The sequence below is a fragment of the Myxocyprinus asiaticus genome, chromosome 34 (assembly GCF_019703515.2).
Source record: "Myxocyprinus asiaticus isolate MX2 ecotype Aquarium Trade chromosome 34, UBuf_Myxa_2, whole genome shotgun sequence".
In the NCBI taxonomy this organism is placed as follows: Eukaryota; Metazoa; Chordata; class Actinopteri; order Cypriniformes; family Catostomidae; genus Myxocyprinus; species Myxocyprinus asiaticus.
The window spans coordinates 9,078,661-9,105,972 of NC_059377.1; the positions used below are offsets into that span (position 1 = coordinate 9,078,661).

The following is a 27,312-nucleotide window of genomic DNA, read 5'->3' on the forward strand; positions in this document are numbered from 1 at the left end:
GACTACCTGTTAAAGTATTTGTTAAAGGTATCTGCCAAGAACAAATATATAAATGTTATTCAGCACATGCTGGATCTTATTCACAGCAGCGATATCTTTGATTTTTAATGACAATGACAACAAGGCTGTGCGGGATAGACGTACAGTCTCTTCGATGAGATGTGCTGCAGTTTAAAGTGTTTTTGGATCGTTCCGTGTACAAAACATTTAAAAAATATCTTTTCAAGGACACTCAGTAGACAAAAAACTCCAAACAACATGAGTTGTGGAAAATCAGATGGGATATTGGAGCTTTTTACAGATTTATACCATGCATGCCATTGAAGAGATGGTAAGTCTATCCCTCACAGCCTCGATTCCATTCCCGTTCAAAATCAAACATGGCGCTTCTGTGAATAAGGTCTATAGACCAATCCTCTTGTTTACAGTAAGTGGTTTGACAGATTAGAGGATTAAACGAAAGTATGACACAAAACCATCATAAATACAAACATATTCTTAGCGATACAATTACTATAATGATATGAGTTAATAACAAACATGTAAACGTGTTTGCTATAAATTGATGCTGCAAAGTTGTGAGTTGAAATGATCTCCTCAGTCCAGTCAGCTCTGTTGATGATCTTGAAGCCACAGCAGTCAATGAGAGCCCTCAGAATCAGTTTTCAACAATGTAATCCAACAAAAGTTTATTTTTTGCACATGGTTTTTGCCACCACTTCCGTGTTTGACATAAGCGGTGACATTGCCAAAGCATTGGTCTATTGCGTCACGTCTTGCTGGAAAGCAAGTAACTAAAGAGAAGGGTCATAATATAGGCTACATACTTTAGGCTACATGCATTCTTAATGATTTCATTTAGAGTTTTAATGTTGTATTAACTTATTTAAAAAAAGAAAACACAAATGCACAATAAAATATAAAAAACATGTCCAGAGACATCCAAGTAGTCTCAATGGCTTTGTATTTACCTGCTAAAGAATTATTTAATTATTATTATTATTATTATTGCAAAAAGTGGTCTTAAATGTTTCTTTTATTCGGCCTTAAAAAGTCTTAAAGTCTTAAATTTAATTCCTTCGAACCTGCAGAAACCCTGTTAGGAATGGGTCACGATGGTTGACTACTCATCCAACAACCGAGTTGTCGACTAGTTTATGTAGATTTATTCTTAATTAAAATTTTTTTTTTAGCATTGGTGCTTTAATTAGCATGTGAGGACATGCTGTGCTTGAGCTGTTTGTCGGTTTACTCTGTAAAATGATCTCTGAAATTCATTTACATTCATTTAGATGTCTTTGGCCATTGCATAGTGTCTTGCATTGTGTTTTGCCTCGTGTATTGTGTAGCCCTGTTTTTTGAGCATCATACCATGAGAATTGTGTTTTTAAGGCCATTTTTAAAAAACGTGCCTCTCGACTCCTGCTTTTATTTGCATTCCAGTGTAATTCATCTAGCTGGTTTTGAACACAAGAACACATTTAAATTCCCCCTTAGAAGCACGCCTGATCATTGATCCGGTAAAACCAAAACCAGCCTAATTATACAGGGCTTCCTTAAGACTGACTAGTCGATTTTAAAAATATATTGATTTGCACATCGCTAGTAGTCAAATGGGTCCCTCAAATATGCATATTATCTTGCTTTTCACTGTATATAATAATATTGCATAGCTTTCTATTGGCATGGATCTGTTTTCCCATAGATATCTATACATAGATACCTTATTAGCAGCTGTTTCTATGGACTGCGATACGTCTGCACGGCCACCATATTGGATAGGTCAAGAGCAGTCCGTCAACACATGAATGTAAACTGACAGATACGGTCTACAAAAGTCTATTGTCTTTTCCAGCCAACTTTCAGATTAGCTGATTTTCCACAAACATTGGGCAATATTTCAGATGCAGTTTTTTTCCCTGTAGCAAACTGCAAATTAAGTCCTCTACAAATGAATATATCAATTCAAACATACTGAAAATGAGCACCCAGTCAGTTCATTACTTGATGAACTGTTTCCACACAAAAGCAGTTTATGCAGCGGTCTGAGGCTTCTCCTACATCCTTTTACATTCAAACAGCTCTCCTTGTTGACTGTTCCAAGATGGCGCCACGGTTGACGTATCCAAACCAGCCGAATGAGGCATCTGTACGTATATATATCTACAGTATGTGTTTTCCTGTCTCTGACTTCCCTCTTTTGTGATGTGTTTCCAGGGAATCTTCCATTTCCAGCTGGGACGAGGAGAGCCCATGCTTCATACACGTCTGAGGCCTCACTGCAAAGACTTTCTAGAAAAGATCGCCAAACTCTATGAGCTGCATGTCTTCACTTTTGGCAGTCGTTTATACGCTCATACCATTGCAGGTACATTTTAAAGATGCTAAAGCACTCCCTCTTAGCTCAGGGCAGCTTCTTTTAGACTGCTGACCATAGTGTTTCCATGGCATGACATGGTGTGATAAATTCCATAATAAAAAACAAAATAAAAAAAATACCAGAACCATTTGATTTTCATGAATTTCGGTTCCGTTAACATTTCCTGTACGTGCAATTTTCTGCTGATGCGGACCGAACACTGTACTAACATACTCTGACAATATTTCCTGCTGTGCATTACAGCGGCAGCGCTGCCTCCTACTGAATCTACAGCATGAAATACACAGCGCTAACAGTATATTTTGATTCTCGATCGAATGACTCTAATGAGCTGGATCTTTTGAATCTATACAGCACAAAAACACACCGCTTGCGGTATACACCGATTCCAGAATGAATTAATATAATTATCCGACTCTGTTGAATCTGCAGCATTAAACATATGGCGCATCTGGTATAGTCCGATTTCCAAACAAATGACTCTTTTTGAGCTGGATCTTTTTAGTGAATTAAAACACTTACAGAATACATCAGTCAGAGCGGTTACTGGATTATTCTTATACTGATGCACAAGTTATGAATGTCCAACTCGAATGAAATAACAACTGTTGAAGTCTCGCAAGCCTGAAGTACAACATTAAACTACATGACACAACTGTCTCTGGAACTCTTACTGTTATGTCATATTTTTCTTCAGACGTTTTACTGACCGCTTGTTTATATGACAATGTGAAGTTAAAGATACACAAGTTTTTTTGTAAAAAGTGCAGTTATATTAAGGTGTGTGTTCACACTTGTAGTTTGGTCCTCTTGGTCCGGACCAAAAAAGAAAATGATACATTTCGTCCTGGTTCGCTTAGCGTTCACACTGGCATTTTTAACACAGAACCTAAAGGTACAAAACAAAAGGCATAAGGAAAAAGTCACAACCTGATTGGACAGCTTTTATGACGTATATTTTTTGACGGAACTTGCCGATCATCCAAAACAATGCTGGCTGCTGGGTGAAATGCGCTCGTTAAATTTATATATGTATGTATGGTGGTATTTTTACCAGCTGAGAACAAACGAAGAGTTAATAAAATGTGTAAAGGAGTCAAAGCAGCACCAGAAATTCCTCCGTTGCACACACAAACAAAGATAAGCTGCAAGGACGGCTGACGGCAGTTTCGACGCCTGTACCGAACTGTAATGGGCAACATAGCTCCTATGATGAGAAGAACCAGGTATGCATGAGGTCAGTATTAGGCAAATTACTTCCTGTTTTTGGTCCGTTTAGACGTCTTTGGTCCATGTTGCATTCATATATCAATCGAACCGCACCAGAGTTTGTTTGGAAGCACACCAAGGTTCGGGTGACAGCGTTCACACTTGTTCAAATGAACCACACTAACAGAGCAATCGCACCAGAGTTCGTTTTAATCGAACCAAACCTGCCAAGTGTGAACACACCCTTAGAGAATAACTGCATGAATGAAATATGCAATCACATTTTTTGTTTTGTCTTGAATTTCTATTTTGAGGATCAATTTCTGTATTGCATTTATGCCTCTAAAAAGTCTGCATATAGACCTTTACAAGAATTTTTGATTTGTTTCTGATTTCTGATCTGCTCTGTAGAAGCTTGAAATGATCTTATAATTTGGCAACAGACTGTGCAGTAAATGCAATAAGAATTGTATTTCTTATTTTGAAATAGAATCATTAAATTGCTTTTGATTCCCATCCCTATTGTTAATGTGCATATGGCTGTGTGCGAGTGAGAGAAAGATTGTATTGCCCTATCACAATGACACCAGGTGGCAGCATTGGTTCATCTTTGTTCATTTTGAGTAAGAGAAGATATGTTGTGGATGTGACCTAATTTATGCCCACCCAAATTTAAGTTTGACATGTTTTTTTTATGGATATCTTAAGGATAGCCTTCCAACAAAGTGGGTGTATTAACATGATTGTTTAGATTTAAATGTTTTGTCATTAACTGTCAAAATGAAATTACTTTTTTAATTGCAAATGTGAAAATGATTTACATTTATTAAATAAACACAATGATTTTGAAGAATTTTTTATGAATCGTTCTAAATAATTGAATATCTGCTGATCAGTTTGGACAAATATGGATTATGGTTTTAGTATTTGATATTTTTTTCAGCATCCATTCAACTTTGAATTTGAAGACTGTGCAAAGCCACCTTAACTGCACCTCTATGCTGCTGCTGAAAAATGTAGATACCTTGAGAATCGTTTGTAATCGTGAATCCCTGAATCGAAATCGATAGGTGCCTCAACATTCCCACCCCTATCCAGAAGGCACTGTCCTTGAAGTCAGTATATTGTAAGCTGCTTTTGATAAAAATCATGTGCTAAACAACAATTGTTTTAGTAATGTTGCAGTTTAGTTCCCCTGTGGGGTTCACTCCTCTTACCTATGAGCACAACACTGCATTTAATAGTCCCATTTACTGTAAAAGACTAAATGTCTTTCATTTAGATCAAAACTTGTGATGAGGGGACTGAGAGTGTAGTTGATATGCTCAGCTTGTGGTCTGGTTTGAGTTCAGGAAGGAAAGGATTTTGCAGGATATTTCCCACACAGTAGGTCCCAGAGTTTTTGTATTCTGAACCTGTGTACCCATCTTTGAATCCTGTATTAAGTGAGTCTCCATTCATATTTTAACAGGTGTTTGGGTTTGCATTTGGTATCAATACTTTATACAAACCCAAGCCTGGATTCTTGTCATTGTGTTTTATTTCAACACAATGAACAATAGATAAAACACTAAGTAAAGTAAGTTGTGGATGCAGCAGAACTTTTCCAAAGTTTTTTTTTATGTGGGTCGTGCAAGTACAAGATTAAAAGCTTGATATCGCTGGACCTTTGAAAACATGAAAGCATTGCACATTCTTTACAAATTTAGTGTTGTTTGTAAAGGCAGGCATCACTGTTTCTGGTACTCATACTCAAACCCTGGCAAACAAGACTCACATTTTCTTCTAAAAATGTAAAAACCTATTTTTCTATTTTAGTGTATTTAGATCTGTATATAGTCTTGTTGCTGCCTGAGAATAGTCACAGCTAAACTACTGCATCTTCATCTGTAATTTACACTTAATCTTAAAAGGAAATTATGGTTTCATCTTTCTTATTTCCAGTGTTTCTCTTTCAGGTTTTTTGGACCCTGAGAAGAAGCTCTTCTCTCATAGGATATTGTCTAGAGATGAATGCATTGACCCTTTCTCTAAGACAGGCAACCTCAGGTGAGAGCATGTGTCGCTCACTTTTGTGGTCAAGTGATTCAACCTCTTTGCATGCCAGTTCTTACTGTACTGACTAATCCCCCAGTGTGAGTTATTTAAAGGGGTATTGTCATGCGAAAAAAAAAAAAATGATTTTCCTTGAATGTTGGTAAAGTTTTTTGCACACAAAACAGTCATAATGCATTATTACCTTACCTTTTCCCACCCTGTCTCTGGCCCTCTGTCTGGAACGCTTGGTTTTTGTGTACTTCAGCTTTTAAAGGGGACAAGATTTACGTCAGAGCGTCTTTGTGAACAATTTTGAATGAGGCCCAATATGTGTAATTCCGCCAGCCTCTGCATACCTGTGAGTGCCAGCGCTCAAAACTGTTGTCGCAGATTGTGAGGACCCTCTTTAACGATCAGCTGTGGGTTAAACTCTACAATGTTAAGGTCTATGTTCACAGGATTGTGTTTCAAGGTCGGACCTTTCGTTGGGCTAGTCACATCAAACTATCGCACACAAAACGTGCACAAATGGTCAAAATACGTCATCGTTTTGCTCACCTTAATGGAAACTCCACCTCTGTGTAGCGTATTAAATTTCCAGTGAATTTTAAGAGTTTATTCGCATATCAAGTATTTCCATTCAGGATTTCTTATGCACAATTTCAAAATGCACATAAAAATAGTTTGATGAAAACCAGCTATTGTGAACGGGGCATTTCCTGAACTGCTATTCAGCATTTTTCTATTGCATTGTGTCCACTGCATGTAGCATTGAACACAGTGCAACCCATGATGTCTGATTCACAAATGAATGACTTTAATGAGTGGTTCTGTTTAAATCTACACAGCAACTCATATACAAACAATGGCAAAGCATGGACAGCAGTCCTTCAACAACTATCTTTATTTAGTGATCTTTACTAATTTGTTGTTTGGCTATTTAAAAAAAACTAATTTGACTCCTAACTGTTTCATTTTAGGAGCCACTGGCACTCTAGTAATTTTTTAACCTGGAGACCTAATTGTCCATTGTTGTGTCTCTTGTAGAAATTTGTTCCCGTGCGGAGACTCCATGGTGTGCATCATAGACGATAGAGAGGATGTGTGGAAATTTGCCCCCAACCTCATCACAGTGAAGAAATACATCTACTTCCAGGGCACGGGGGATATCAATGCTCCGCCGGGCTCACGAGAGTCCCAGATGGCCAGAAAAGGTGCAGGTAAAGTTTGCTCTCCCAATAACTGTAATTTATGTTTACGCTTAGCTTAGTTTAAAAATTTCTTGCATCTGTCTGCACTTTTTTGGAATTATTTTTTTATATATAAACATGTGCTAGATGGATGTCTTTGAACGTTGCGGCACGTCTCGCTGTTTTTCAACATCTCACTGAGAAGTGCTGTGTTTCTAAGGGCCGAAACATACTCTATGCAAGTACGTGAGCGCAGATGCATCTTGCAGTGCAAGCTCGATTTCACATGAGCGCAGATGCATCTTGCAATGCAAGCTCAATTTCACGCATCGTTTCGTTCTGGAATGTTTCAGACCGCAATTCTTAACCCAACGCAAGTATGCATTGCAATCTCAATGTTGCCACAAGGGGCGCTATAGTGAGATTAGTGTGAACTATCCGCTTCTATGGTAAGTTTTCTCTTTCAACTCAACTACTGTCATGGCAGAGCAACAGTTTGAAGAAAATATTGCTGAGCAAGTAAGTTAAAGTCAGTATATTTATAGCAACTTACCTGAATGATGACACATCCAGTTTAATAGCATAGACATTTGAACATAAGTCTATCGTCCCTTTGAGTACTGAGGTTTGTTCCCCCCACGGTAACGCAAGAATGCACGTTAAGCATGTTTAACTGGACTGCGCGTTGGCAGTGTGGTGGCCAAGCATTCTCATCTGCATTCACGTACTTCCGTAAAGTATGTTTCGGCCTTAAGACGCTGTGTCAACTTAAAAGAACTTCAGCTTTTAAAAGCGCGATTTGAGTGCGCAATGAACAGAAAGAAATTCAAGTCATTTTTCACTCTCAAATCAAATCATGAATAAAGCACTGAAACCAAGTATGGTGGCTACTTGATTACATCAAACTTCATTGCTTCAGAAGACATAATATAGTGAATTAGTTGTTTTGATTACTTTTACGGTGTTTTTTTTTTTTGGTGTTTTTTTTTGGGTGTTTTTATTTATTCTTGTCGAGCTTGACAGACTATTTACTTACATCATGGCAAATAAATCCTGTGAAGACTTTTAAGGACTTTTTGTGTTCCACAGAAGAAAGTAAGTCAGACAGGTTAGTAGTGACATTAGTATATGGAAAATAATGACAGATTTTTGGGTGAGCTATTCCTTCCTCATTAAGTGTTGGAACAAATCCATTGAGTGCATCATTCAGTCTCTTAATGAGAGTTCTGTGGAGTATTTCCTGGATCGTTGGTATCACAGACACTTATTATGACTTATATCCTTAGCATTACTGAAAGAGGAGATCAGATTTCCTTTGTAAATTGCTCAACTTTTTCTGGAAGAAAGTAGTTGTGTGCGTTCTCCAGCAGTGAGAGTTTAATAAGAAGTGATGGTGGTGTTTTAATAAAGGAGCATGTGAATGACCTCTCAGAAATAATCTGCTTACCAGAGGGAAGGACAGCACTGCACCTGGAAATGCACTAGCAGGCAGAGGTCAACATGCCAACCAGCAGCGGGATCTACTAAACCAAGTCAGCAAAGACACTGGAATAAAAATAAAAAGAGGCTAAAAATTGTTTAATGAAGAGTTGTTGGGCAGAGCCGTTTGAAGTGAACCCTTTAAGGCTGAATACAGGAAACATTTTTAAAAGAAAGAGTAAGGGATTTCTGTCTCCATATAAATGGATCAATTTCAGTTAAGAGGGTGAACATGGTTTCAGTTGGACCCTTTTTCTTGAAATTTAAAGGATGTTTATGGCTGACCTCTCATAAGTACATCAATAAGTGTGATCATCAAAGAAGTGGCCAGAAATAGTCTATAGTCTCTGCATAAATAGGGAGTCAGTAAATGCTATTTTGGTAAAAACAATTTGTCAATCACAGTGTAGATGAAATTGTCAAGTTAGGCACATTACTGATGTCGAAACTAGGGCTGTCGATTTAACGCATTCGTTTTGGGCGAAAAATAATGCATTAAAAAAATGACACAATCATGCCCCCTGTACATAAATTCCGTGATAAGCCTTGCTATATTTGCGTTCCGCAGTCAGCAAGGGGCAGTCAGCGCAGCCTCAGCTTGGGACTGAGGCATAGACATATGAAAAAGTTGGCTGTACTGGCAAAGTGCCTGGTCAAACCAATTCGAGCAAGCAAGTAGTGCAACATTTACTAAGAAGCAGGTTATAGATGATGCGATTTTGTGTTCAAAGACAACTGGGTATAGCATAATAAAATGCAGGGATCTCAAGGTGTTTTTTTCAAAGTTTCAAACTATATTTCACTTGAAACAAGCATCTTAAAACACAGCATTTATGGCACTGGATGCTGAAACACAATGCTTCAAGAGCATGTGTACATCCTACATATACAAACATTTTAAATCGTTGGACAAAACGTGTCCTGAGAGAGATTTACTAACTGAACTGAAAACAGATAACTGTCTAGAGTATGCCAATAATAGACTTCTGTTCAGTGATACGGAAATAAACAAACAATATATTGACTTCTAAAGGCACTTTTTGTATTGTCTAATCAATACTTTACTCGTCTGACACAGTTATGTAATGTATTTAAATGATTGATTATTAATAATTATTTTAATTCATATATATTAAATTATCTTTATTTATTTAGCAAATATTGCTCTGCGGTTAGTTGTGATTAATTCAATCAATTAATTGGCACATCACATAATTAATTAGGTTAAAAAACATTTATTGACAGCCCTAGTCAAAACCTATGATTCAGTCAGCTGAAACATTTTCTTGCCATATGAGTTGTACTGGAGCATTATTTCTGTTACCATGCTGTAGGTAATCCAGCAGGCCGACCTGCAGAGAACATGGAATCGTCTGGGACATCCGGGCAGGAGGAACAGAGAAACGGCCTCAGGAAATCCAGCAAAGACAGAAAAACTGGGCATGAGGAGTCATCCCCCTCTGCCACCACCACTCAGGGAGCATCAACCAATGAGAGGACTCACCCCACAGGGGAACGGCCCAATGATGACAAGTGTAATGTGAAAGCGGAGGGGGAGGGCAACTCAGGTGAGGCTGATGTAAACGCTACTACGGATGGCACTGCCAATGACCTGGACTTTTACCTTTCGAGCGACAGTGACAACGATGAGGGTAAAGTGGGATTATCGGACAGCGATGGAGAAGGACGGTTGGTAGACACTGAGAAATCCAAACAAACAAAAACAGAGGATGATAGGGAAGCTGGACAACTGAGGACAGAGGGGGACAATATTCCAGACATGGATCCGGAAGGTCTTGTTAATTTGGGCAACGGCTGTTCCGATAAGAAAGAAGCAGAAACGGAATCTCAAAACAGTGAGCAGTCAGGTGTCACAATGGGGGAGGAGTCTTTAGATCACAGCATGGAGGATGAGGAGGAAGAGGAGGACATGGATCAGGACGACCACCTTATTTACCTGGAGGAGGTTTTGGTTCGTGTCCACAGTGAGTACTACTCGCGCTACGAGGCCTTCCTGAAGAAAGAGCGCTTGGAGAGTCCCGACATCCGGAAAATTGTCCCCGAACTAAAGGGACGTACACTGGCGGGCACCACGATCCTCTTCAGTGGCCTCTATCCCACCAACTACCCAATGGAGCGCACGCGAGAGTGGTACCACGGCAAGGCGCTGGGTGCCAAACTTGGCAAGACCCTGGTACTCAATGCCAAAGACCCCGACTGCACCACCCACCTTATTGCTGCACGTGCAGGTGAGTTGTGCATTACTTACCATGTTATGCTGTTGTCCATGTGTTATAGAAATCTCCTCCCATGTCACTATTTAAGAAGGGGGGGGATTCCCCCTCACACAGCTCATGTGGGGGAATAAAACTCGTAACAAAGCATCCAAAAATTTTACAACAGTCTCACCTAAATCTCACGGGAGGCTACTTTTCTCAATTCTTGCTTGTATTTTTATTCTGATTAAATGTATATGTTACAGCCTACATTATGGCCCTTCTCTTCAGTCTCTTGTTTCCCAGCAAGACGTGATGCAGTCATGAGCTAACAAGAGATTTTTATTGTTGCTCTTGGCATATACCTTTAATAAACACTTAAACAGGTAGTTAAAAGTATGGTTCACTCCCAAAAAAAAGAAAATGTCTGTACAAAATTCATTTTATCGGTTATGAATTTCACTCCTCCATGGAAGAGGGATAACCTGGTCATTCAGTACATTCAGGTAGTCAGCTGACTTCATTTTATTGCAGCATAATGTTACTGAGTCTAGACCTGACCAATTGAAGCAACCCCAGATCATAACACTGCCTCCAGAGGCTTGTACAGTGGGCACTATGCATGACAGGTGCATCGCTTCATGCGCTTCTCTTCTTACCCTGATGTGCCCATTGCTTTGGAATAGGGTAGATCTGGACTCTTCAGACCACATGACCTTTTCCCATTGCTCCACAGACCAATCTTTATGCTCCCTAGTAAATTGAAGTCATTTTTTCTGATTAGCCTCACTAACAAGTGGCTTTCTTATGGCCACACAGCTGTTTAGTCCCAATCCTGTAAGTTCTCATCATATTGTGCATGTGGAAATGCTCTTACTTTCACTATTAAACATAGCCATGAGTTCTACTGTCCATTTTTTACAATGTGACTTCAAGCGTTTTAGTGATATCTGATCATGATCATTCAAGATTTTTTTACGACCACATTTCTTCCACAAAGCTGAAGGTTCACCACTATCTTCCAGGTTTTAATAATGCGTTGGACAGTTCTTAACCCAATTCCAGTGATTTCAGCAATCTCCTTAGTTGTTTTCATTGATCGATGCAGGCCAATAATTTGCCCCTTCCGAAACACATGGTTGTTTAAGAAATGAGATACACACTGCATCATTTAGGGTTAAAGGAATTGTTGCCAGCTGAAACATATTATTCACTGCAATAATGATCCAATCATAGGCTCTTAAAGTATCTGCTTATTTAAATCCATTTGGCAAATTATTTAAAAAAAAAAAATTTCCAGGCAGTGTATATTATTATTACAGTATGTATTTTATTACATACTTATTAAAACTGAATGAATTACAAGACAGAAAAAACCCCTGTATAGGTCAGATGGAAGTGGAACTCTAGAGAGATCAGAGATGATGTAACAGGTGTTTAAGCATCTCTCTTCCCCATGCAGCTGATTTATACAAAGAATTTTTGCTATTTCTGCCTTTCTTGTCAAATGTGCTTCATTATGACCAATAATGGAGCAGCATGATGTGAAAGGTGGCAAAATAGATCACTCAATGTCACACGCTTGCAATCTTTGTTGATGGCCTATAAACAGAAGAGATCGCATCGCTCTCTTATTGAGATGCGGTATAACGCCATTTGCATGTCAAATTAACAGGTTTAGAAATGTTTATAAATCTTTAGCATCTTAAGTTCAGTAACTGTGTCAGAGTGCTTCCTTCCACATGCTCATACTAAACAAGTGCTCAATGTGCTGCTGACAGCTACACATGAAAGAGAGAGGGAGAGAAGGAAACAATAGAGCTGATTTACTTGTGCAGCTTCTGGAATTACAGTTTGAAGCGAAAACTAGATTATTGATTTGATTTTATTCATCTGAATGGATTGGTTTACTAATTTGCAGCTAAAAGAGAATGTGGAACTTGCGGGAATGATTACAATTTAAGGCCCTGGTGGCTTACAAAAATGTGCAAGTAATACTTTTTAAGAAGTAGATTGTGTAATACTACTCCATTATTTCTCACCAGTGCTGTTAGCTCATGCAGTTATATAGTTAAAAAATGTTTTTAGTCTATAGGTGCACACAGCAATTTCATGCTCGGATGTTTTTACAACTTCAGGCACTTAAAGCACTGTGGACTTCTAGAAAGTAAAGTCTCATTAAAGTCTTGTTTTTTTTTTTATTTGTCTACAAACAATATCTTGGATGTATTTGCACCATAGGAAATGTATGTCATTTTTGTAATTTGTTTCTGAAAGTCATGACAGTTCTCACACAGTGTAATTTCCAGCACATCTCAAATACTGTATTGTTTTTATTAGTCAATTCTGTGCTGGAAATGACATTTTTATTGTTTTTAAAATCAAATGACCACTTCCTTTGTCTTGCTAAGGCCTGTTTCATAACTAACATTATGTGTCCTAAATACACACAAATAAGTTATACTTTCACACTTTTTGCTTAATTAAAATTATTATTTTTTTAAAAAAATCCTGCTTGATTTAAAAAAAAAAATTTTTTTAAACATCACTTATTTCATTTTTCATCTCAAGAATGCTCTGCACTGACACTTTGTCGACTTGTTAAACAAGTGCACTAACTTTTGAAAAAAAAAAAACGTATTAAGGGCGAAATGGTTTAGGGTGGTTTTTTCAAGGTATGTGTTCACATTCGTAATTTGTTGACAAATACAAAGACCTCCGTCTTGTCGTTGTTTAACTAAAGGAAGTTTCAGCACATCCAACTGTTAATTTCATCAGTGGACTGGCACAGAGAGTCTATGGGGCTGTAGTCATTTGGCGATAGGGCGAGGTGAATCTGGGTGTTGTCTGCATAGCTATGGTGCGTAATTTGGTTCTTTTTCTTAATTTGGCCTAGTGAGAGCATATACAGGTTGAACAATAGTGGTGCAAGAATTGAGCCTTATGGGACTCCACACATCATGGATGTCCACTCAGATTCATAGTTGCCTATGTTCACATAGTAACCCCTCCCTTTTAGATATGACCTGAACCATCTGAGGACCGTCCCAGAGAGCCCTACCCAGTTTTCCAATGAATGTTGTGGTCAATAGTGCCAAAGGCAGCACTGAGATCTAGTAATACCAGCACTGGTATTTTGCCTGAATCAGTATTTAGCAGAATATTATTAAGCATCTTTATGAGCGTCGTCTTGGTCTGAGATGCAGTTGGAAACCAGGCTGGAAATTGTCCAAGTAGCCATTCGAGTTTAAGAATTTGTTCAGTTGATTGAAAATAACCTTTTCAGTGATCTTGCCTTTTGAAAGGAAGATTTGAGATTGGTCTGTATTTGTTTAATATAGAGTTATCCAGATTGCTGTTTTTTATAAGGGGTAATTTTTCAGAGACTTTGGATATGTGCCTGAAAGGAGTGAGGCATTGACAATTTCTAACAGATCTTTTTCCAGACAGTTAAACACATTTTTGAAAAATGATGTGGGAGTGTGTCAAGACAGTAGGTCAGCGTTTTAAGATTCTATACTATTCTTCCAGGGTTTTGCCGTCAATTGCCTCAAAATCAGACATAGTGACTAATTTCTAATAATTGATTTTCTTCATGAAAAGGCTTCTGCATGCAAGGCTTTTGAAAAGAACCAAAAGTAAATAAAGACCTGGTAAAAAGTTTCTAAGTCAGTTTTAATGTTACCTTCATATAACAAAGAAAAAAGCTACTGATAATCTGTTAGTTGTAATGAAAACCAACTGATAGGACATTGCCTGAAATTGCCAGAAGTTGAAGAAACACCCGTTGGTTTAGGTCTTTCTTGTTCATTTATTAAAGTAACCGATAGAGTGGTCTTAATTTATACCAGCAGCATTAATACATGACATTTTTGTTTATTAATAGGGATGCTCCAATCAGGAATTTTACGGCCGATACCAATCACTGATCTTCTTGTCACCTGATCGGCTGATACCGATCCTGATACCGATCATTTCACCTTTTATCAGGATCACACTGTCACTATTAATATAATTTTTCTCTTCCCAGTAATATCACTTTGCCTAGATTTTGGTGACAAAAACAGTTTAAAAGGCTTATTAAAAAAGCTTTAAAAAAAAAAAAAAGAAAAAAAAGACTTGAAATCAAGTATAGGCTTACAAAATATCCTCAATATTGTTGTCATTATGTCATATAATTAGGGCTGCCACGATTATGTAATGTGGCTGACGATTAATTGTCAAACAAATAATTATGATTATGACGATTAATTGTCTTGTTAAGGGCTTTCATGTGTAATTGTCATATAAATTGTCATATTTTTTTAAGGCATGCTTGCTTTTTTTTTCAGCATGTGTGCTTCACACACCTTAAGAAGTACATTTTATATATTTAATTTCAAATATATAAATAACAAAATAAAATATAAATAAAAATAAAAAAGCTATGATTTCCTTTTAAGGTTTTACAAACTTATGAATGACATGAAAAATAATGTTTTAAATATAAAAATATTTCTAAATACTTAAAATATGTATCTCATTTTGGTCAACTTTAGTTTGGGTCAATTTTACATTTGCAATTGTTTTTTGAACTCATTTCATTTATAATGTTTTAAATAAAAATACTTTTTATATATATTTTATTATAGTTATATAATATTTTATTATATTATGCAGTAGTAAAACACTTTCAATTTCTTCTCTTTCACACGTTATTTTAATGCTATGATTAAACCCACGAGCCCTTATTTGTCATGAAGCAAAACCTTTGAGATTTCGTTTCATCATTTTACCACTCCACAGAAATGCAGCATGCGTGTCCTCTTTCACTGCGTGTATGAACCAGGAACATTTGCCATTACACAATTGTTTAAAGTGAAACCGGAGCGCTTTGCATTCACTATCAAAGTTTATACTTGTAAGTTTATATTTTCGCGGGAGTTTGGCGCGAGCCTCTGTTGACAGCACGCGCATCAGAGCTCTTAACGTGCTCTTCAGGACAGGAACTGATTGATCTCCACAGTGACGCTTGCACTTGGAGTTCAACTGAAAAACACACAAACACGCCGTTCATGGCATTTATACAGCATATTTGCTTAAAATTCCCTTATTTGGGACTTAAAATGTGATTGGAATTTGTATGCCAAATAATCGCGGTTGTCTCATATAACCGCAGTTACATCAAATTACCGCGCTCAAACAGTTATTTAATAATCGCAACAGGCCTACATATAATTGTTATTATTTCTCATTTTATTTCTATTTTTATTTTTGCATACATTATACAATATTAAGATACCATATTATAAAGAATTATTATATTTATAAATTCTTTCCCTGTCTTTTCATTTAGTTGGATGATTGTATTAATAGTACATTTTTCACTTGTTGCTGCTTAAACTTTAATGAGGGGAACACACACTCTCTCATGAGGGCAAGAGATGAAAGGAAAGCAGAGAAAGAGCGCATTTTTCTGGACTCTACAGGTGCTGTATTGTTAATGTTGTGTAATAGAGAGATATTTAATATGTTTGAATTACACCACATCTTGTAATTCTCGTTATTACTGAGATGCCTATGCCCGCCGGAGACTGAGAAGATAATAAGCTCGCACTGTTTTCCCTTTGCCTTGTCGTGTGTGAAACGCCACATTAACAATACAGTACACAAACTTTTCATATTCACCATACCTCTCCCACTGCATTGTTCTTAACTGCTAAATCAAGTTTGTTGTCTTACAACACTATGCCAGTATTCCCCACATGACAGTGCTGTTCAAGTCTTAAAGGAGCTGTGTGTCTTTTGCGACATGAGTGATCGTGTATGCGATCGGCCAAATTACCAATCACCGATTGAGTCATAGGACTAGGGATGCACCGATACCACTTTTTCTCTTCCGATTCCGATACCAGAAACCTCAGTAAGTGAATGTCCTCCATTTTTTACGGTCCAAAATGCATATTTAGGGTGCATCAAAATAATCCACACAACTCCAGTCAACAAATAAAGTTCTTCTGAACGCAAATGATTGATTATTTTTAGAAACAAAACAATACTTGTATACTTTTTAACTACAAATGTTCGCATCCATACATCTCTGTTACGCGCGCTCATGAGAGGGATGACGTAAGCTCGTTGTTAAGGTCACGCGTCACGTGGAGGAGGAGTCAAGAAGCGCGTCATTGTTTACAAAGTTTTTTTTTTATTATTATTATTTTGAAATTATTTTTTATTTTATATTGTTTTGAAATTGTTTTGGACTCTTTTGGTTTGTGAAGAGCACAAGTTTCTCTTGTAAACAATTTGTCGTGTGGGTTATTTTGATGCACCCTAAATATGCATTTTGGACCGTCAAAAAATGGAGGACATTCACTTGCATTGTTTAGAGGAGAAGGCCTGAAATGAAATCCTAAAAATCTTAAATTCTGTTTTGATGAAGAAAGAAACTTGGATACATCTTAGATGGCCTGAGGGTGAGTAAATTATCAGCAAATATTCATTTTAGGGTGAACTATTCCTTTAACTAGTATATTGGATAATGTAGCAGCAAAATTAACAGTAATCCTAGTCTTCAAGTCTTCAGTAGAAAAGAAACCAGAGTTTTTGCCTTTTTTCTTCTTTTTTCCAAAAATGTTTCAACTTGTATCTGGACTTTAAAGGTCTTTTTTGTTCAATTTAGTTGTAAGACATCAGTCCACTTTTCATTCACACAGTTATTTTTTTGGAACCCATTCAACTTAAATATTGTTATAAATTGTAAACAAATACTAATGATGACAATAATAATAATAATAATAATTTGTTATTAATATTATTGACTTAATTTTAATTTGAAATACAACAGTAATATATTTAAATCGTGCACTTTTTAAACCCTCATGCTTTTATTTTGACATTCTGAACTCTCCAATAAGTCCTGTATGTGTCTGGCTGTGTCTCGTTTGGAAGGCTGCGTCCTCTGGAGGTCGCATTTGTCGGCTGCATACGTCATCGAGGCTGTCTCGTTTCAGAAACGCGAGTAGGACACTTCGAATGCAGCCTTCTAATGCGACCTTTCATGGAAATTCGGAGGATGTATGAGGTGTATCCTTTTTGGGCACTCACAACCCACAATTCTTTGCTTCAACGGAAATGTCTAAAAAAAAAATGACGCCAATTTGCCTGTAAATATGATGTTCAAACGCAAGTAATGTTAATTCCCAAGTTGAGGTACCTTAGTAGATGGGTGTAGAGTTTATAATATGAATAATTATATTAATATATAATTAAAATGAAGTATTAGACTAAAAGTACAACTGTAAAATCTATTTTCTTTTCTCTCTACATCATTATAACTCACCTAAAATTTACCTCATACATTCCCTTCTAAAGGGACTTTGTTACCGTCTCACTCTAAGCGCTCCCACTTGTTTAAAAGTGGCGTGCTGTCAAAGTTCTGTTTCCATTTGTCCTATGAAGGCCGTCTCGCTTAAACGAGGCTTGTTTAAAGGAGGACGCTCGGTATACTGCAGCCTTCAAAAAACACGTCCTACCTAGCATACAGCCTTCGAAACGAGACACAGCCTCTGTTTGTAGGCAAGTTCACAGTAGTTTAATTCACTTTTTATTCAAATTCTGGTAAAAATGCACCTCCGGTGCCATTCTAAAAGCATATTGTAAGTGAACCGAACTTTTGAGCATCTACATTTGAGATGTTGTTCGTGAGTAGTGCTCAAATATTGCGCACTGCGTGAAGACTTAAAATAGCCACGAGTGTGTGTGTAAACAGAGCAGCGCCATTCACTTACGCGCTGGAGCTGCGCATGCATTTTATATATTTACTTATTAAACACAGCCTTTTGTGATTCACAGAGCTATTGCACGTCTTCAAGTGGCTTTGAATAAAATGCACGAGTCATATGAACTACTTTAATTGTGTTTTAATGGTTCTTTTATGTAATTTTTTTAGCTTGACAGTAACGAACACGACTAACACACAGTATCGGATTTGGATCGGGCTCGTCGGACCGATACCCGATCCATCTAAAAGCTTCAGTATCTGAGTCGATACCGATCCAGTTATCGGATCGGTTCATCCCTACATAGGATGTGAATATCGGGCAATATCAATCAGTGGCTGATCGATCGGAGCATCCCTATATTTGTGAAATTTGTCATGCAATCGTAACATGGTGGAATCGTACAATCAAAGGAACTCTACAATGTAAGTGTGGTTTTTCTAATCTAGCCGCTTTATTTTCTCCAGACTGAAATAAAATGTTATTTACGAATATAATTTTGAATATTACACAAATATTTGCTCTGAATTGTATTTATTATTCATTAAAATCTATTTTATTTGTTATACATTCATGATGTTTCTGTTCTCTGGCCTTTTTTCAAATCGTCTTTACTTTCAAACTATGTTTATACACAGTTGTAGCAACATTGTTTAAAATGATTTTGCTTTTTCAGTCTATGGATTTTTCTTTTTTAATTAACTAGGTTTTTATTTATTTTCATTTTACCATTGCTGAAGTCTAGCATCAAGCTAACAGCTGATTGGTCTAGTATTAGTAAACGTTCTGAGCAGTGGTCGATGATATGTTTTTTTAAAAATGGCTGATGTTTGATATTAATGGCTGAAAATTAAACTACTATTTAACATTATATTTACATTATATAATACATTTTACACAAAAGCTTTAACTTTGTATTTAATGCGATTGTCGGTTGTTTCCAATGTATACACGGTGTTATGCTGAGTAAAATAGATTGCAAGATGCTAAACATGTCAAAAAGCACTATTACTTTCTTTACTTGTAAAAAGTGAAAAAAAATAATATTTTTGAACCTTTAAAAGAAAGCCAGACTACTTTTTTGGGGGGGCGGATTTTTCCCCTTTTTCTTCCAATTTGGAATGCCCAATTCCCAATGTGCTTTTAAGTCCTCGTGGTCACGTAGTGATTCGCCTCAGTCCGGGTGGCGGATGACGAATCCCAGTTGCCTCCGCGTCTGAGACTGTCAACCCACACATCTTATCACGTGGCTTGTTGAGCGTGTTGCCACGGAGACATAGCGTGTGTGAAGGCTTCACGCCATCCACCGCGGCAACCACGCTCAACTCACCACGCGCCCCACTTAGAACGAACCACATTATAGCGACCATGAGGAGGTTGCCCCATGTGACTCTACCCTCCCTAGCACTGATTTTTTTGTTGTTGTTATTTTTTTGTTTGGAGAATTAGTCCGGCGGGAGTAAAGCTAAAAGCTAATGGCTGTCTTTCAAAATAGTTTAGAAAAGCACAATAGTTCATGTCATGTAGATGGATTTTATCGATTGGACTCCCTCTTATTCTGTCTTAGAGCCCTTCTTAAATAAAACCAGATTTAAACCTAAGAGTCTTTTTTTTTTTTTTTTTTTTTTTAACACAGTTTATGATGTCAGCCTGTTATATGCAACCACAGCTGGGAATAAAATCTATATTCCGTAAATGGATAATTGATGAGGCCTTGGATGTGAATACTGTATGTGAAAAGAGACGCGTTTGCTTCTAGATATCTTGACAGGTTTGTCTGCTGATTTGTTAAATAAGGCTCAGTCATTTCTGTGGTTTAAGCTGTCATTGTTAAACACTTAAGCAACTGCTTTGTTTGAGGTTGTGACCGTTATTTGGATCCCTTTGTAAATTTGATGTGCAGTTCTCTTCGAGAGGTTGATTGGTAATTATTCAAGAGCTGTATTTGACTCCACTGATTGGTGCATAATCTGTTCAGAGTAGTGCAGTACACACTGGGTGATGAGGAGAGACGAACTAAATCTCCACGCTCTGCAACATAAAAGTTCAACAACATAAAAGACGGCCATAGTAAAATGATTATCGCTTCAACACGCATGGTAACATCACAGATTCGTTGTGGCACTGTAATTGCTTTTTAGAAGTAAATGAAGCTGTCAGCACTCTGGCTGTCAACTGGGCTGAGAAACTAAATTCAAATTTTTACCTTAAATATTACCAAAATTTAAATTTTATTTTAATGTTATAGTCACCTGATTTTTAAATAAACTTTATTTCCTTAACATATAAAGATCAGCCAAACAACACAGTGTTATATTGTTGCAAAGAACTTATTCTCAAATGTTTAGAAAAACGTTAAATGAAGGGAAAAAAGCTTCAGTAGAGAGTTCTATGTAGTGGTTGACTGTTATATCACCAAAGCCGATAAATCGGCCAATATTCTGACTTTTTTCATTATCTGCATTGGCCGCTAAATTTTCCCAATTTTTTTGTTTTTTTGATTTGTTTCTTGAGGGTGCCGAGAATCGGCTGCTTGCATATGAAGCGACTGTGACATGTAAACGAGCAGTCACAGTTCGTTTTGTTGTAACGTGCCATCGTATTACTTCAATAATAGACCGGTGTGCAACACAGTGTCATTTAAACGGTCTGCATATCAGAGCTGCAGCAGATGCGTTTGAGCTTGCCTGGTGCTCGCCTGTTTCATTCTCCCTCTCCTTCCTCAACAGTTCCCTGTAACTTTTAACTGTCTTGTCTAATGATAAAAAGGCAAATATCAATAAAACTAATATCATATACTGTCTGCAAATAATGCGCATATCTCGTTTAAACAGATGTAATAACCCAACTTCACACAACTTCAGCATCCTGTGGAACACTCATTTATCTTCCTGTAAAGCATGTATTCTAACAGTTTCTCCTCAACAGTTCCCTGTCACTTTTCGAATGATAAAATGCAAATATAAATAAAACTTCTGTTATGTACCATTTGCAAATATGCAGATATCTTGTTTAAACAGATGTAATTCACGAACCTCATGAAAATCCAACGTTTTCTTCCTGTCAAGCGCTCATCTAATATCTTCCTCTGAAGCGTGTATTCTATCAGTCAGAATCAAAACTTCAGTATCAAGATCAAAAGTTCCTCTGATTCACATATCATGATGACAATCCAAGCAGGCGATCCAGGCCGTTTAAACTGTCAGGAGATTGAGGCTCGCACTGGATCTGCACCAGCGCGTGAGTGCAACCAAAGTCTTTCTAGCAAGTCAGTCCACTGTCGCCATGTTTGGAACGCTCTCGGGAGGCTATTTCCAGCCATGCCAGTGCAGCTTCTATCTACTTGAATAGAGAAAGAACAAATTCTCAAACGGTTGGTCAAGATTACGATCAAAGAACATATTTCAAATCAGCACTAAAATCTGACAACACTGGTATCATAAATGGTGCTTCTTTACCTCCAGATTACGCAAAAAAAACAAAATTTTTCCCAACTTTTATAGCTAATGCGTATGCGCGTTCTCAAGTTGATTGACAGGTGATGTCTGTATCTAAAAGGTGATTGGCTCTTTTACCTGTAAGGCGGGACTTCCTATCTACATCCGTTGACCGTTGACTGCAGTTGGGCGTTCTAATTTCTCCCATTCATTTTAATAGAAGTGGCCCATCTCTGCTAAATAGTCTCTGGTGCAACTTCAAGGAAAAAAGCACTTCATGTGTGTTCTAAGTAAATGTATTATTCAGTATGCACTGTATGTACAATTGGTTTGATTCATCACAGTCACCTTTCATAATGATTTTTTTGAAACCCAGTCAACTTGAATTTTATATTATTGTAATAGTAATAATCTTAAGACATTATTTAAATATATTATTGTAAAATAATTATCATTATTGCTATCATAATTTATTGTTATTATTTAATAGTAATTTATTTCTTTAATAATTTCTTAACTTACTATGCAGTTCCGGTAAACCTTCAAGCCTTTATTTCGGAGGAAGCTTTTATTTTGAAAACTGAGGGGACGGAAGTTTATGTTGTTTGAAATTTAGTTGACAACAGCTTTTTAATGCAGTGAAATGCTCTCATCTGCCTTGCTGTCAACAAAAACCTGCTCTCATGGGATTGTTTTAAATGTGTATAGTAAATTGTAGTGGTCAAACATAGAGGTATGTGAAATTACACAAAATGTGCAATTAAAGTAAATCTGAGGCGCTTTAAATAATACGCTCAGATCACGATAGCACACCTAACTGAACTCAGAGCGCATCTGTCACTCAGGGCACCAGATAGATATAGTTTGTGTGTATGGAGCACAGAACCACTCTGAAACCTCATGTGTAATACAATGATCCCGTTTACATGTATATAAGAAAGCACTACACACTACAGACAAAACAGCTGTGCACATTGTGACTATTTATTTATTTAATTAAATCACAGCCCTTGCGGTTCCAAAATAGCACTGGGTCATATCGCGATTTCGATTTTATTTCGGTTAATCGTTCAGGCCTAGCTTAAATAAAGATCATAACTAATTCTAGGTCAGTCATTAAATAAGCTTTATTATCCAAAGAAATGCATATATACCTGCACTTCAACGGCACATACACAAAGAGAAATTGAGTTAACGGGTTCCAACTTGACAAAATGGGACACTGATCACCCTAATGGTGACATCACACGAAACAACTATTTGCAACAAAACAGCATAAATAATACTACAAAAGAGCTAAAACCTCTATAAATTCTTAATTACAACTATGTAAATGCACCCATAAATTCCCTTTGACCAACAAAACATAATTAAATAATTCAAGCACAAAGCATTGTGGGTATTTCCCATAGCCTTAATTTTGTACTGAAACGTTTGGGTTAGTAACACTTAAAATCTAAAGTCTATGGATTTTTAAGATAAATAAGTTCAATGAACTGGAGTCATGAGCCCAAAACCTGACATTTCAAGTAGAGCCCGACCGATACCGATTTTAGAGGGGGAAAATTCACCGATTACCGATATGGTGGCCGATATAGTTAATTTTTGAGCTGGAATGAAAACAGACCTTTTCTATGTGGATTTTTCACCGATTTTGCACCGATATGACTATGCAAAGGTACTCAGAAGGCTGCTTTCTTAAACAAATATTTTTATCAAAGAACATTTGACATTATTATTATACATTGTCAACAAATTCTAGAAATGAACACAGAGAAAATAAAGAATAAATAAAAATACAATAAATAGTTAAATAAACATCAGTACTGTATGTTCAGTACCAGTCAGTTGCTGACCATTTAAATAAAGAATAAATTAAAATTATAGCTAAATAAACATCAGTAGTACAGTTTAGTTTCAGTCAAATGCTGACTATTTGAATACTGCCAGTCAATTAGGGACAGGTTGTAAAACAAGAAGCATTTACACCTGCCAATCAAGAGATAAACAGCGGCAGCGGTGTTACACAGTATTCTGCTTTACAAGTTCAGGGGAAACTTTCAGTGGTGGAAAACCAGACTTTTAAACATTACATTTTATAAATGCAACAACTGGAATTGTTCAGTTGAAGGGGGTACCAAACTGTGAATCCTGAACAAAACAGTTTGGTGAATACATGTTTACTCATTAGCTTCCACTCATCTTACAACAATGAAAGTAGCTACGTGGTTAGCTAGTTAGCTAAGAGAGTAAATGACGGACGTTGTTTATTTACTTTCCAGCATTGTGTCTCACTAACTAGGTAACAACGTAGCGTGAAATCAACACTCAACAGATACAATCCACCACTGCACCATTGTCTACTGAACTGCAAAAAGATGCTCTGATGCTAACATTTCAATCTGTTACGTTACTGACTGCACTGACAAACTATAGCTGGCTAACAGCAAACAGATGTGATAAACATGAGTGACATGGTTGTTAGGGACAGGGTTAACGTTATATTAGTTATATTGAAAAGGGAAAATTATGGGGTCTTTGTTTATTAACTTTCCAATATGTATTTTACAAACTAGTTAGCAACTTACTGTGAAGACACCGCTTAACTCCACACCGCTTAACACTGCACCGTCTGCAGAACCACCGTCAGCTCAGCTCTGCAAATAATGGAGTCGGAGCGTGCTCTGCTGGACAAACTACGTTTTGACACCAATTCTAAATCACCCCAAGCATTGTTTTCTGCATTATATGTTCTGAAAAAAAAAAGTTTTCATATCTGCGCATATCGAAAAACATACACGCCAATACCGATATATCTGTGAAAGGCTAATATATAGATAAAGATAAAACGGTGATTGCATGTCATGCAAACTGTCCATGTTGGAATCTGCCTAATATGGCTTATTAAACAGTTTAATATAAGCCTTCTGCGTTGTTTCTTCCCTGCTGTCTGCAACTGTATACGAACAGATCTAATTTTTGGGTCACGAGTCACAACCCATCAGGAGAAATCCACTGGTGTTCTGCTGGAGAGATACTGCTGCCAGTTTTATCAAAGGATTACACACACCTCTGAATGGCTGGTAGGCAAACAGTGGGTCCTCATGGTCTGTGGCCTATAGGCAAAAGTGTGTTTATATCATTTGCATTTGAATCTAATAAACGGCATAAAATAAATGGCACATTTGTGTATAGTAAAAGAGGGAACACCGTTGAAGTGCTCAAGAAGTGAATTTGTCGCCATACAAACTGTATCCATTTAATGGGTCATGACCCTTCCACAGATGTGGGTGAATGTTCGTTCCTTTGTTCTTCTCCAGGAGTGTGTTTGAGAGATCAGAAGTTTTTTTTTTCCTTGAGAAACCAAGGTACTTTTTTAAAATAGTTTTATTGAAGCAATTTAAAACTTTTGGCTATTTATAAAATGTTTAAACCTTTTAATATTTGAATTTATACAAAAATGCAGAAGTTTGGTGTTTGCATTGGCTAATCACGCACAGCATTCTGTAAGGTTGTGTCAGTAATAGGGCTGCCCCTGACCAAAGATTTTCCTAGTCGACTAATAGGCGTTAATTTAAGCCATTAGTCGACTAGTCGCACGTTTATGATATTAATTTAATTACTTAAATAATTTATATTGGGGGGCATCAGAAAATGGTTTGAGTTCCAGGGCTGAGAAAGAATGTTACAAGTAACATTGCTAACACTGTTCTACATTACAGAGAAATACTAAACCGTAATAATGAGCCTTTAAAATATATATATTTTACAAGCGCATGCACGAAGCGAGCCACAGTGACACCGGCAAAAGCGGTAATGATTCTGAATGTGTCGGAAAAACCAGCAAGGAGACTGTCTGAACATTTTGTTAATTTATAGACAGAAATGCACATTAGGGTTGTGCCGACAGACGATAATCTCGGGGATCGACGATGGTCAGAGTGATCGTCAATAGCTAATGCCTTGGACAATGTCAAGACGATACTTGGCGCATTTTCCCATGTATTAAATTATTATTATTATTAGGCTGTTATTATTAGCAAATTAATATTACACACATACACAAGCTTGAAGAAACACTTTATTATTAAGAACATATGACAGAAAAGCCGTCTATGCGCATGTATGATGCACTGATACGGAGGCGTGTAGTCTCGTGGAACACGCGCGTGTAACAGGTTCTCACTCTTTCTTTGTTTCAGTCTTCTGATTTTTTTTATTATTTTTTTTTGGCAAGAACAACTATGAGTGCTGCAAATGACCTCAGACATCTCAGCTCAGGAGATGTTTTGAGTTCAGTTCACTTTATTTCCACAGAGCAGTTTATTGTGACCACAACTCTGCAACCTATACATCTGTGATTAAAACATAAAATAATACAAAAACACATTCACCTCAAACCGTGATGATTATCATAATTACAATTATTATTTTTACATTTATAATTGTTTTTACGTCTTCATTTGCGTAAGTAATTTTCCGCCTGCATGTTTAGACGGACACTTGCCTGACGTTAAATGGAAAGGTGGTTAATATATATATATATATATATATATGTCGGCTGATATTATTGGACGATATTAGCCTTTCACCGATATATCGGTATCGGCGTATATTTTACCGATATGCGGCGATATGAAAACTTTATTTTGGAACATATAATGCAGAAAACAATGCTTTAGAATTGGTGTCATAGCATAGTTTCTCCAGCAGAGCGTGCTCCGACTCCATTGTTTACAGAGCTGACTCTGAACTGATGTGGTTCTGCAGACAGGGCGGAGTTAAACCGTGTGGATTTGAGCAATCTCTTCTCGTTAAATTGCTAACTAGTTTGTGAAATACATACTGAAAAGTTAATAAAAAATTACTCCATCATTTTATATAACTAATATAACGTTAACCCTGTCCCTGACAACCATGTCACTCATGTTTATCACATCTGTTTGCTGTTAGCCAGCTATAGTTTGTCAGTGCAGTCAGTAACGTAGCAGATTGAAAGGTAAACATCAGAGCATCTTTTTGCAGCTCGGCAGACAACGCTGCGGTGGTGGATTGTGTCTGTTGAGTGTTGATTTCACACTTCGCTGTTGCCTAGTTGGTGAGACACAATGCTGGAAAGTAAATAAAGTCCATCTTTTACTCTCCATGATGACGAGCTTATAGCTAACTAGCTAATCACGTAGCTACTTTCATTGTTGTGAGCTGAGTGGAAGCTAATGAGTAAACATGTATTCATCAAACTGTTTTGTTCAGGATTCACAGTTTGGTACCCCCTTCAACCGAACAATTCCAGTCGTTGCATTTATAAAATGTAATATTTAAAAGTCTGGTTTTCCAGACATTAAAATAGGATATGTAATAAAAGTAGATTTAATAAATAGTATATTTGCCCTGTGCAAATAATAATATATAGGAACTGTATCTAAAATAAATGAGGGGTGATACATACTAATACAACAGGCTGGAAAAATAGACATTTATTCGTTTTAATATCCTTTATATATATATTTTGAATGTGTTGAAACTTGACACCGGGTGACGCACCCTAAAAACTGCCCCGTTAGAACGGTTTCATGCTGAAGAGCCGCTTAAAAGTATGTTTTT

General features: G+C 37.0%; 1 protein-coding gene across 3 annotated transcripts in view; it reads left to right on the plus strand.

Annotated features, from left to right (window-relative positions):
• Positions 1-27,312, plus strand: part of LOC127424835 (RNA polymerase II subunit A C-terminal domain phosphatase-like) — a 167,302-nt gene that overhangs the window by 19,697 nt on the left and 120,293 nt on the right. For 2 of the 3 annotated variants that reach the window (XM_051670295.1, XM_051670293.1), the window contains exons 5-8: positions 2,218-2,368; positions 5,548-5,638; positions 6,674-6,846; positions 9,630-10,544. In XM_051670295.1, the coding sequence (XP_051526255.1) occupies positions 2,218-2,368; positions 5,548-5,638; positions 6,674-6,846; positions 9,630-10,544 (1,330 nt within the window). The remainder of the gene's footprint in view (positions 1-2,217; positions 2,369-5,547; positions 5,639-6,673; positions 6,847-9,629; positions 10,545-27,312) is intronic. The other variant, XM_051670294.1, reaches the window with a different exon arrangement.